The 13,390-nt window shown below is 43.6% G+C and overlaps 1 protein-coding gene across 6 annotated transcripts in view; it reads left to right on the top strand.

Annotated features, from left to right (window-relative positions):
• gripap1 (GRIP1 associated protein 1) overlaps positions 1-13,390 on the top strand; it is a 51,557-nt gene that overhangs the window by 17,704 nt on the left and 20,463 nt on the right. For 5 of the 6 annotated variants that reach the window (XR_007037969.1, XM_047363165.1, XM_047363154.1 and 2 more), the window contains exons 13-21: positions 246-345; positions 601-678; positions 1,064-1,141; positions 3,816-3,950; positions 6,309-6,404; positions 9,991-10,101; positions 10,580-10,681; positions 10,800-10,913; positions 12,042-12,119. Coding sequence is in view for 5 of the 6 variants with exons in the window: in XM_047363165.1 (XP_047219121.1) it covers positions 246-345; positions 601-678; positions 1,064-1,141; positions 3,816-3,950; positions 6,309-6,404; positions 9,991-10,101; positions 10,580-10,681; positions 10,800-10,913; positions 12,042-12,119 (892 nt within the window). In the remaining variant the exon portion in view is untranslated. The remainder of the gene's footprint in view (positions 1-245; positions 346-600; positions 679-1,063; positions 1,142-3,815; positions 3,951-6,308; positions 6,405-9,990; positions 10,102-10,579; positions 10,682-10,799; positions 10,914-12,041; positions 12,120-13,390) is intronic. The other variant, XM_047363175.1, reaches the window with a different exon arrangement.

Here is a 13,390-nt window from a genome sequence, read left to right as displayed (position 1 = left end):
GATGAAATATTGTTTGTTTGTTTGTAATAATACTTTTTTACATTTTTAGAGAAGAGCATTCAAACTGATCAGAACACATAAATTATTCTCTAAAAACACATCACACTGAATTAAAACGGGCCCATTTCACTGCCCCGCGGGACAAATGTTGACTTTGATTCAAAACTATTGTCAGCAGCCGAGCAACAGAACATTGAATGGACTGTTGTGTCCATCATGTTGACCTGTTGTGTGTCCCTCTTCAGGACAAAGATTGATGAGATCAACCAGAGGAAAGAAGAAGAACTGAAGGCTGTGAACATCCGCCTGCACAAGCTGCAGTCAGACCTGACAGCAGCCAATCAGGTAAGAGCTCAGCAACAGGTTATGTGACATCATCACAATAATGTGTTAGAAATCAACTTTAGTTTCCACCCAAGCTGTAAAAATGGTAAGAAACCCAAACCTCAAGGTCAGTTGGTTAAAACTGAGTCACAATTTTATTTTAAGCGAAAACAAACCTAGTTTTAACGTTGGCTTTGCTTGTAGTTTCGGATCAGAACCCACCTTGCAGAACTCCTCCATCCTTAGTGACTGAGCTGTGACTGTGTTTGTGTTCAGGTGGCAGCAGAGCTGAGAGAGCAGCTGCAGAGCAAAGACAAGGAGCACGAACTGGCTCGGCACACCTTGAAGGACCAGGTAACAACAGCAGCTGCCTGGGAACACAAGGTTCACCCAACAGAGGGGCACTCAGTCAGGGACCAGTAGGCCACAGGAAATACCTGTCAGTCTGGGCACAGGGCAAAATGATTCAGCTTCCTTCTTGTCTGTCTGACTGCAGCTAAGAGCTGCTTTTCTCTGTCTCCTCAAACTTACTGATAAGCTGTGAATGATTGTAGAAGAGGAACAACAGCAGCTTTCAGGGTCTGCTGATGTTCTGCTGGTTCGGTTCCATCTTTTTCTGTCTACTTGTATGTTTTGTTTGCTCTGTTCTCTCTCTGCATTCACTCTTCTCTTTTCCTTGCTGTTGTCACTGGCTTCTCTCCCTCTGCTACCCCCTGCCTTTGGTGTGGTGGTACTGCAGGCGGCCTGTCAGGAGCAGGTGGACAGCATCCTGCGGGAGAACGATGCTCTGAGGACAAACCTGGCTGCTCTGGAACAGGTAACTAATGTATGCAGAGCGCCACCCTGAGGAAAGGTTGTGTCACTGCAAGGAACATCCTGTTGAACCAGAACATCCCACCATCTCTGATGTCTGACCCTTGTCCATGTATTCATTGACCCAAAAAACGGTTACGTAACTTAGCTGCCGACAGTCTCAAAACATTAAGTGGAAACCAAACTCAACAGGAAAAACATTCAGAGAACTGAGCTGCCTGATGAAATAATCCTAGAACATCTAGAACCAGTGTTTCATACGCTGACCTTTACCAGAACAACCCGTTTCCCCTTTAGAACCCTCTTTAAACCACGTAAAACTCACCAGTGTTCTCAGCATAAACCCAAGAACTTAGTACCAGAGATTTAAAGTGAAAGGCATGATTCATGCTCTGGACCAGAAGTGGACCAGTCCCATAAAATATGTCTCATACCTGCAGAACATTTTCCAGAAAAACGATGTTTTGAGACGTAGTTTGATTCATTTTAATATGTACTAGCTTAGAATATGTTCTACTGTAGAACGAGGAGCAACTGGACCTCCCATCCACCAAAGGAAACTGTTTTATCCACTGTTGGTCCGATACTTTTCCAATTGATCTTTGGACATTGGTTTCTTTGTTGCTCTAGAGCAAATAAAGTACCGTATAAATGGTTCTTTGAGAACTAATCGGCAGGTGTTGTTTGGCTTGGGAACTTCAGAGAACTTAAACCTGACCTGCCTGCAGCTCAGGAGATGGTTCCCATCATGGAGAACATGTGAGAACTGTTCTGCCACCTATGACTGGTGGAAAGTCAGCAGCAGCCAGAACCTGGAGCATCTTAACACCATGGCTTCAAGGATTCACCAGATCAATCTGTGTTGAACTCAGAACCATCATGTAGAACCCTAAGCTTAGATTTAGTGCTCTGGCTTCCTCAGAACAGGGCAGGAAGAGGGTTTTAATCTCTGACTTGAACACGGCTAATAGAACAGTTCTGTAGGGCAGTGTAAGAATCTCCTCTACCTGTACCGGGTAGAACCTGTGTTCTGTATGAGGAACCAGAATGTTGATGTTGGACCCATCTTACTCATCTGTGTTCTCTGGCGCAGGTAACTGGTTTGTAGTTTAGAACCTCCCTGTTAAAAAGATATTTTTTACACATTGTACCTCAGATGTTCTGATGCGAAGACAGCATCCGGCCCAATCAACACCTGATTAACAACAACCAGAACCGAAACCTCTTCGTAACCCTCTCATCCATATTATCCTGAAGTTCCCTGCGCTCCAATCTCCCATCAGGAGAAGTCTGGAAAAGTATGAAAAACTGAAAGTTATGTAAGGAAAAAAGTTTCTAGACGTTATGTCTGAAATACCGGTTTATGTTTAGATGCCCACCTTTAGTTTGGGTTTACCGCATCAGAATATTTTCAGAGGGAGTTCCTGTGTTCTGGAGTTCTGTTAACTCTAGGATCAGGATCTAATCCAGGACAACCCAGTCCGAACTTTTCTAAGTAGTTTTAGATTGCAACTGGTTTGTTTGTCCAGAACCACTTCTGAGTCAGAACAATTCACCAGTGTATTTGTTGGGAACTCGGTGATGATAAAATCCGGTTCTGACCCATAATGTTAAATGAAAACCGAGGAAAATGTACGAACCCTGTTCCACGTTCCCAGATCAAAGTCCAGCAGCTGTTCATAAACATCCCCATATTTTCTTTCATCAGTCCGGTTTCCATGGAACCATTCCTGATCCGATCATTTCAGAATCTAATCAGCATTCTCGGGTGGTGATTGGCTCCTGCCATGAGGTGTCCAATCAGAGTCCATTCCTTTCTAGGAGGAATGAACAATTCCTGCTTGTGGGGTTTCTGTGCCACCGTTTCCGGATCTGGGCCAGAACTGGGTCAGACATCAGGCTGTGGTCTGACTTCGGCCGTCTCCAGAAATCTCTTTGTGGAAAACATTCAGAGTTCTAAGGATGTTCTGGGGCTCAGTCTAAGGAACCTTTAGAGCCCTTCTGACTGGAGGAAAATGTAGAGAGTTGGGTTTGAGACCCAGAACCAGGTAGACATTTACTGCAGATGGTTCTGTTGTCACCTTAGTTTGGATATGACATGAGGTGGGTTTTTACCACAGCTTCAACATTCCTGAAGCCCATGTGGAATTATTCACTCCAAACTTGTTCCCAAAAGAAGAACATTTTGGAATTGTCCTCTGAGCTTTGAATGATCCAGAATAAATGAACCGAACCAGGACTGGAGCTCTGCTGTGGTCTGGTGCAAACCAGATGTAAATGAAGATCTGAAGCTGTTGCTGCTTCATGGAGAAACACTTCAGAATCTTGAGCTCATTTGGAGTGAATAACATGTATTTACTTCAAATGAGTCCATGGTGTGGTCAGTAGATGGCGCTACAGATCACCTTCCACGTTTCAGTCCTAATTGCACAGTGACGGGCCAGACCTCCAGCCTGTTCTTCTCCATTAAGCTTGAACTCTCGATTGTTAAAAATGTCTTTAAATCTCCCTTTGCTCCTCCAGAAATTGAAGGACACTTTAAACTCAATCCTTCTTGGTCATCAAGTTGTCTTCGTTCATCATATTTCTGGTTCTGATATGCAGCTTTGTTGTTCTGAGCTGTACTGGAGAGCTGCCAGAACCTTTAGGGTAACTGAAAGCTGAAAAACTGTGTTCAGATCCAGACTGCCAAGACGCAGGAGATGAACCTGCTGAGGGACCAGCAGGAGGCGCTGATGGCTGACCTGCAGATGAGACGGTCTGAACAGGAGAGTCTGCTAGCCCAGAGAGACGACCTGAACTCTCAGCTGCAGGTACGACAAATATAACCCGTTTCATACAAGTGGGCAGGGACGACGAGAAGCAGGAAAGCTATCAACGGCCATAATAAAACAATAAAACACACAGAGTAAAATAAAAACAGGAGGGAGTCAGGAGGTTTTCCAAACCTAAAAACATGAGGAAGGGAATTCCAGAGACCAGGACCATAATGACTAAAGATGCTACTAGAAGACCTTAACGGTCATCTGAGGTATAATCAGTGAGGCTCTCAGAGATATCAGGAGGGCCCAGAACATGTCAGTCTGATGATAATTTGGTCATGAAGGCACAGAGTAATTGGGAAAACAATCTGAAGATAAATTAGAAACAAGGAAAGTTGGAATAATAGGACTTATGGTCGGAAATTTGGAATATCTTCATCTGAATTCACTTCATCTGACACTTTGTGTCCAGGAGGATTCCAACTTCAATACTGAAAATAGGAAAAACGATCAGGAAGAGCAACATGGAGGAAACACCCAGATTATGAGTTGGCCTGGCAACATGCTGGATGAGGTCAAAGGTTGATAAACTGAGTGTCGGAGATTATCCGTGTGTGTTAAACTCACCAGAAATCAAGACAGAATCAAACTCAACAGCAATCCTGGATAAAAATTCAGTAAAGAAACCAGATTTAAGGATTAGAGGACGACAAGCAGAAATACTCAAACAAGAGGAGGAACCAAGTGACCCGTTTGTGGGATTAAAGTCAGTCCAATCCAGACAGATTTAAAGTCAGGTTCATACATTCCAATTAATCGTAATCATTGAACAGTTCAGTCAGATTCAGTTATTTATTCAAATTGGATAAAAAGTTTTTCTATCTAAGGAAACCCAGCAGATTGCATCCAGTCAGTGACTTGCAGCATTCACTCCTCCTGGATGAGCATGTAGAGACAGTGGACAGTCACTGGTGTTGACTTTGCAGCAATCCCTCATACTGAGCATGCATGTAGCGACAGTGGAGAGGAAAAACTCCCTTTTAACAGGAAGAAACCTCCAGCAGAACCAGAACCAGGCTCAGTGTGAGCGGCCATCTGCCACGACCGACTGGAGGTTAGAGAGAACAGAGCAGAGACACAAAGAGAACAAAGAAGCACTGATCCAGGAGTACTTTCTATGGGAAGGAAAAGTAAATGTTAATGGATGTAGCTCCTTTAGTCGTTTCATCTAGAAAGAAAGAACAGATAAACTCTGATCCAGTTTTCAAGGTTAGAGTCTGAAAGAGAGAACATAGAGTTAGTCACAGTAGAAGCTCAGTCAGTAGCCATGTCTAGGAGAGAGAAAGGGTTAAACACTGAAAGACAGGGCCATGTGGATCATCTGTAGAAGGTGAGCATTAAGTTGTTGCCAGCAGAAGCTTGGATGATGTCTCCATCCTGGAAGTGAAAGAAGAAAATCCTTGAAACTTGTTAAATATGGGAATTAAATGGCACGTCCTAGTCAAAGTTAACACTTAACGTCTTTTACTTTATTACCAGAGGTCAGTTTAATGCCGTCCATATTAACTGACTGACTAAGCAGTTTCTTCTGTATCGCTTGAATTTAGAAGCAGAAATTTTAAAGTCATTAATGGCAGCAACACCATCGTCTGGCCTTTGGCAAAGTTCAGATGCTTCAGTTAATTCAGTGTTGCCAGGATGCAGTCAAGCTTATGAAATGTTAGAATTTCATTAATGATGAATGTTTTATTTCTTTGGGATCTAACAGAAAAAAAGCAAAGTTGAGAAGACTCGAAGACTCTCATGCATTAGCCATGGATGACTGTGACTTACAGCATATAAAATTATCCAGAAATGACGTTTCATGACCAGAAGACACTGGCAGGGCCCTCATGGTTAGGCTTATTGTTAGAGAACTGTATTGGGCCGTGCTTTTGTAAACATCCCATATCCGAGTGACCGTGGCAACTGTGGTAGGGGTTCGTCCTGAAACCAGTGGGTTACCGGTTTGAACCTCTCCTCCATTTGTCTCAGTCCTTGTGTCCTTGGGCAAGACATTTGAACCTCCTTGCCTGCTCTGAACCCTCTGACCACTATCAGTGGTGGTGGTCAGAGGGTGGCACCTATTGTATGGCAGCCTCACTTCTGTCTGCCCCAGGGCAGCTGTGGCTACAGTGTAGCTCACCACAGTGTATGAACGGGTGAATGACTGACTGTAGTGTGAAGGTCTTTAGGGTCTCAGGGGACTTTATAACGCACTGTACAAGTACAGGGCATGTACCATTTACCATCCAGATAAGTTAAATGCAATTAACTTGCATCTAAACAGCATCCCAGTTCCTCATCAACGCAGCCCAGTTCGACCCAGTTCCTCATCAATGACTGGAAACGTTCCTGTTCTCCATGCAGGAGTCAAGTTTTGCCAACAGGAAACTATTGGAGCAGCTGACAGAAGAAAGTCAGGAGAAGGAGCGGCTGCTACAGGAGCTGGACGACGCCAAGAAGGTAAACGACAACATAAACACACCCACCCCAGAGGTCATTACTGGCAGCAGCCTCCGCTCTATCCAGGACATCCACCGCAGTCTGTGTCATGCTTAAAACATGCAGCAGCATCAAGGACCACACTCACACAGCAGAAGGACTTCTCAGTCTGCTACCTTCTAGCAGGCGGTTCTGGTGCCTGCCAGCACGCACAAAAGACTTAAAGACAGTTATTATCCACAAGCTGTCAGACTACTGAACTTTGGACAATGATACTGCACCAAACCACATTTGTGACACTTAATTAGCTTATTGCTGCTGCATGATGTGTACTTTTTTATCATACGCCTTTATCTCAACCATTTGATTGGATTTTTGACCCTGTGTTAACCTGCATTTGAAAATAAACCAATACAATAGAATTTTGTAGGTTTTCCCACTTGCAAAGCAAGTCTTCAATTTTTATTAGAATCAGTTTTACTGCCAAGTTTGTTCAGACAAACAAGGAATTTGACTCCAGTCCACTTTGCTTTGAATAATAAAGAATATCTTTTTAAATGTACATATAAACATAACTGCCTTTATAATAGAATATAATGTGGGATCAGTCCAATGATGGTGGTGTCATCTGCAACCTTCAGGAGTTTCATAGATGGGTCCATTGAGGTCCAGTCATTAGTGTAGAGGGAGAAGAGGAGTGGGGTGAGAACACACCCCAGGGGGGCACCGGTTCTGATGGTTCTTGTGTGGGAGAAAATGATCCCCAGCCTCACCTGCTGCTACCGGTCCTTCAGGAAGCTGGTGATCCGCTGACAGGTGGAGGCTGGTACCTTTAGTTGGATGAGCTTCTGGTGGAGGATGTCTGGAAGTGAGAGATGGAATCTAAAACAAAAATCCAGAAAATCACTTTGTGTGATTTTTAAGTAATTAATCAGCATTTTATTGCATGACATCAGTATTTGATACATTAGAAAAGAAAACTTAATGTTTGGTGCAGAAACCCTTGTTTGCAGTTCCAGATATCAGACTTTTCCTGTAGTTCTTGACGAGGTTTGCTTTCACTGCAGCAGGGATTTTGGACCACTCCTCCATACAGATCTTCTCCAAATCCTTCAGGTTTCTGGTCTGTCACTGGGCAATACGGACTTTCAGCTCCTTCCAAAGGTTTTCTATTGGGTTCAGGTCTGGAGACTGGCTAGGCTACTCCAGGACCTTGAGATGCTTCTTGTGGAGCCACCCCTTAGCTGCCCTGGCTGTGTACTTCGGGTCGTTGTCCTGCTGGAAGACCCAGCTACGACCCATCTTCAATGCCCTTTTTTGGGGGTTGTCCTCATCCTTCGTCTTCCTCCAAACACGGCGAGTGGAGTTTAGACCAAAAAGCTCTATTTTGGTCTCCTCAGACCACATGATCTTCTCCCATTCCTCCTCTGGATCATCCAGATGGTCCTTGGCTAACTTCAAATGGGCCTGGACCTGCGCTGCCTTGAACAGGGGGACCTTGTGGCGCTGCAGGATTTTAATCCATGGAGGCGTAGGGTGTTACTGATGGTCTTCTTTGAGACTGTGGTTCCAGCTCTCTTCACGTCATTGACTAGGTCCTGCCGTGTAGTTCTGGACTGATCCCTCACCTTCCTCATGATCATTGATGCCCCATGAGGTGAGATCTTGCATGGAGCCCCAGACTGAGGGAGACTCACCTTCATCTTGAACTTCTTCCATTTTCTTATCATTGCTCCAACAGTTGTTGACTTCTCACCAAGCTGCTTGGCTATTTTCCTGTAGTCCATCCCAGCCTGGTGCCGGTCCACTATTTTATCCCTGATGTCCTCACACAGCTCTCTGGTCTTGGTCATGGTGGAGACGTTGGAGTTTGATTGAGTGTGTGGACAGGTGTCTTTTATCCAGATAACGAGTTCAGACAGGTGGAGTTAATACAGATAATGAGTGGAGACCAGGAGGACTTCTTAAAGAAGAACCAACAGGTCTAAGAGAGCCGGGATTCTTACTGGTTGGTAGGGGATCAAATACTGATGTCATGAAATAAAATGCTGATTAATTACTTAAAAATCACCCAACATCATTTTCTGGATGTTTGTTTTAGATTCTGTTTCAGTTGAAGAGAAGCTCTGATAAAACTTAAAGGCTTCTTACAAGCTTTGGAGGTGAGAAAACCTGCAGAATCAGCAGCGTGTCAAATACTTGTTCTCCCCACTGTATGTCTAGGAGAGAGAAAGGGTTAAACACTGAAAGACAGGGCCATGTGGATCATCGGTAGAAGGTGAACATTAAGTTGTTGCCAGCAGAAGCTCGGACGATGCCCCCCTTCAGGAAGGTTTCACAGGTAGACACAGAGTCAGGCCAGGTGTAGCTTCTAGGAAGAGAAAAGAGAGAACATAAAGTTAAAAACTGAAATAACAGCAAATAATGCAGAATTGGAGAGTAGTGTGAGAATGTAGCGAAGAAGGTGAAAGTGGTCATTATGTCCTCCAGCAGCCTAAGCCTATAGCAGCATAACTACAGAGATAGCTCAGGATAAACTAAGCCACTCTAACTATAAGCTTTATCAAAAAGGAAAGTTTTAAGCCTAGCCTTAAAAGTAGACAGGGTGTCTGCCTCACGGACTAAAACTGGGAGCTGGTTCCACAGGAGAGGAGCCTGATAACTAAAGGATCTGCCTCCCATTCTACTTCTAGAGACTCTAGGAACCACCAGTAAACCTGCAGTCTGAGAACAAAGTGCTCTGTTAGGAACATATGGACCAATCAGATCTCTGATGTATGATGGAGCTAGATCATTAAGGGCTTTATATGTGAGGAGGAGAATTTTAAATTATATTCTGGATTTAACAGGGAGCCAATGAAGGGAAGCTAAAATAGGAGAAATATGATCTCTCTTTTTAATTTTCATCAGAACTCTTGCTGCAGCATTTTGAATCAGCTGAAGGCTTTTAACTGCATTTTGTGGACATCCTGATAGTAAAGAATTACAATAATCCAGCCTTGAAGTAACAAATGCATGGACTAGTTTTTCAGCGTCACTCCTGGACAGGATATTTCTAATTTTGGCAATGTTCTGGAGGTGAAAGAAGGAAATCCTAGAAACCTGTTTAATATGGGATTTAAATGACATGTCCTAGTCAAAGTTAACACCAAGGTTTTTTACTTTATTATCAGAGGTCAATTTAATGCCATCCATGTTAAGTGATTGACTAAGCAGTTTCTTTTTTAAAGACTCCGGTCCAAAGACCAAAGATGACAACTTCTGTCTTGTCTGAATTTAGAAGCAGAAAATTTAAAGTCATCCAAGTTTTTATATCTTCAAGACATGCTTGTAGTCTATCTAACTGGTTGGGTTCATCAGGATTTATGGATAAGTAAAGCTGAGTATCATCAGCGTAACAGTGAAAATTTATCCTATGCTGCCTGATAATTTGACCTATTCTAAATTGGCCCAAGTACTGAACCCTGTGGTACTCCACAATTAGCCCTGGAGTTTAAAGATGATTTTTCATTTACATGAACAAACTGGAATCTGTCAGGAAATTCAGATTTAAACCAGCCTAGCGCTGTTCCCCTGATCCCCAATCTGTTTGTATGTGTGTGAGCAGACAGCAGAGAAGAGGAAGGCCATGCTGGATGAGATGGCCACACAGCTGAACCAGGTGAAGTCTGACCACAAGGAGGTGCTGTCAGATCTTAAACTGCAGCACGAGAAGGAGGTTAGTCTCAGCAGAGATGCAGGGTTAGATTAACTGTGTTTTTGTTCCTCTTAAACTCATGTTTGTTTTTCCTTGTTCCTCTTTTAATTAAATAAAAAAAGATTCCTCCATCTTCAGGCAATAAGAGGCCTTAAGGGCCCAGTGAGGGCCTCAGTCTACATCTGGCCCTCAATGACCCCTAATCAAGAAATGCTAAAGATGTTCTGATGATGATGATGTCAAAATATAACCGTTAAACTGAATTGTTGAGTCTAATTTAGCTTCTGTAAATGAAATCTGAATAATTCAGTAGACATTTTAGTTTACAGACAGATGGCAAACGTTTCGTCTTCATCTGGAACAAAGCAAAAATCCCTGAGACTCCTACTGCCATCTCCATGACTAGATAATTTTACACATTAACATGCAGCCTTCCTCTTACTTTAACTGAGCCACTCTCTGGGAGCTGAATCTTTTAATGTGTCTCCTCTTCCCTCAGGTTCTCAGTGTGAGAGCTCGTTATGAGAAGGAGTTGCGAGTACTCCACGAGGAAAAGAATCGCTCTGAGGAGGAGATCAGACAGCAGCTCAGGGAGGAGAAGGTAAAAACTCCCAGGGCTGAGAACCTGGATGCGGTTAGTGTTAGGGTTTGCGAACGGGAGCAGCAGAGTCCACCCAGCTGGTTGTAATCGTAAGTAAACATCTCGTTTTGGTTTCCAGGGCCGAACAAAGGAGCTGGAGGGTTTGCAGCAGCAGGTGGAGGAGCTGCAGGCTCAGGTTCAGGCCATGGAGGGTACCAAAGGATGGTTTGAGAGACGACTTAAGGAAACTGAGGTCAGTTCATCAAAATGAACCTCTTAGTAGGGCTGGGCAATATCAAGAAATTCCAATATCCCAATATGTTTGGGCTATATCACGACACACGTAATATATCACAATAAGTTTACATAATCTCCAAGAACAAATGTTATTTTCAGCCATATAGTGCCTGAAATTGCACTAGTATACTCATTCAAATCAGGGCTGGGTATTGTTAAGAACCTCACAATTTGATTCAACATAGATTCAGTTCGATACTGATTTAGTCATAAGTAGAAGTAGACACATAGTACCTGTTGATAATATTCAGATTGATTTATTTTCCTACTCAGACGAGCATTCATTGTAGACATCAGTGTAACGTTGTATACATGAACATTTTAAATGTAAATGGAGCACATTAGCAAAGAATAGCTTTATAGTTGAATGGTTATACAGTTATTTTCAGGTCCATTGTAGGGGTTGTTATAGGAGCACAATTATAAAAATGAGCCGAAGATCTTTTGATCAGATGTTCAGGATGGCTTTGGTGAAGAAGTCGCCAGCGTCATCTGCTTTACGGCGGGTTTACTTAACGTTTCCTTTGGTGTGAGGAGACGCCATTCTTCATTTAGCAGTAAAGGACCTTTCAGATGGTGGAATAAATTTGTGGTTCTGCTACCTTTTGCGGCAATGGTTTTACGGTATCTTTTGCAAATTACCACACTTTGTTTGACATCCTTATTCTGAGATCCAAATCACTGCCAGATTATTTATCCAGTGGTGTTTCTATGAAACCAGCGCATCTGAATTTTCCTCAGCAGTCTTATTCACTTGCGAAACTCCGCTGTCAGCATATTTTCGCTGTCTCGTAGTATATAAGCAGGCCGGCAGCAAACAAAACTTAATGAATCAGAGCCAGAAGGCTTAATCTTCACATCATAATTTGTACTCAGTGGTCTCTATAGAGTCATTCTAACCACGGTACGTGGAAAAACCTTTTACATACATCGAGTACATTTCATATATTGCCCACACCCACCTGTTAGTACCAGCAGGTCCGTTTCAGTCCCTCAGACTACAGAGGTTCAGCTAGAAGCAATTTGAATCATTTAAAAGTCAAATTGTTTCCATAGCCTGACTGCTGTTTTTCTGTTTGAGCAGGAAAACCTGGAGAAGAATGCTCTGCAGCATCAGGAGGACATTCAGAGGCTTCAGGAAGAACACACACATCAGCTGGAGGTACACTAAGAGATGGAGGAGCTCAGGATAATATCCACCCTGGTTAGGTTGCTCTTGTCACTGGATGGCCTGTGTTTGTAGGTCAGTCCAGTCCATGCACAACAGAAAGACTCATTGTGACTAATAGCATGAAGATCAGAATGCAAACTCTGGCAACAGTAGAGGTCAGCTGTAAGCAACACTAAAGGTCAGAGGTACAGATTAGTAGAAATATATCTAGAGAAGAAAAAGCTGATATTGGCAGGTCCATATGTATTAAAAGTTCTGCTGCAACCAGTTACCTTGTAAAGTCCCCTAAGTATTGAAACAAAGTCCACCTGTGTGCATTCTAAGAGTCACATGATCTGTCAGTATAAACACACCTTCTCTGAAAGGCCCCAGAGGCTGCAGCTCCACCAAGCAGGAGGCATCACACCATGAAGACCAAGGAGCTCTCCTAACAAGTCAGGGACAAAGTTGTTGAGAAGGACCAAGTCATGGTGGGGTTATAAAAAACAGCCAGATCTTTGAAGTTCCTCTGCAGCTCCATCATCTTCAGATGGGAAGCACATGAAACCACAACAAACCTGCCAAGAGAGGGTCGCCCACCAGAACTCTCAGGCTGGGCATTAATCAGAGAAGCAGGTAAACCTGGGGGAGCTGCAGAGTTACACAGCAGAAACTGGAGTATCTGTCCAGAGGACCACAAGAAGCCTCCATAGAGCTGGGCTTTATGGAAGAGTGGCCAGAAAAAAGCTATTACTTTGTCATGTTCTGAGTTTGCCAATAGGCATGTGGGCACTTCCCTAGATGTATGGAGGAAGGAGCTCTGGTCATATGGGACTAAAATTCAACTTTCAGTCACCAAGGACATCACCATGTCTGGTGTGTAACAGATTGGATGACTGATTGGTGTGTTAAGAGTTTTGGGGTCCTCAGACTTGATACAGCGCTATATGATAAGCCCAAGATGGCGCCGCTGATGGCAGCCTCTGAGCTTTGCTCTCTCCTTTTCTGCGTGTTTTTGTGGAGCTTTCTGCCACCATTCGGTGGTCTCTTTCAGCAGAGAGGAACTTGTAAACATCAGACAGTCTTCTCTTGACATTCTTTCACCATCATTCATTGACGCCAGCGGAGATCCTGGCTAGTGGAGCGGCGTCTCTCTATGGGCTATACGGAAAAAGAAAAGACCCGGCGTGCTCGTGAAGCTCTGAAAGCGGGGAATACGCTCACCCTTGCCTTCAATCCACCTGGCAAATATGCATTCCCTGACCAACAAGATGGATGAACTG

Source organism: Girardinichthys multiradiatus, chromosome 1 (genome assembly GCF_021462225.1).
Source record: "Girardinichthys multiradiatus isolate DD_20200921_A chromosome 1, DD_fGirMul_XY1, whole genome shotgun sequence".
NCBI classification, from domain to species: domain Eukaryota; kingdom Metazoa; phylum Chordata; class Actinopteri; order Cyprinodontiformes; family Goodeidae; genus Girardinichthys; species Girardinichthys multiradiatus.
The sequence above is the reverse complement of the archived record's forward strand: the minus strand, read 5'-3'. Positions and strand labels throughout refer to the sequence as shown.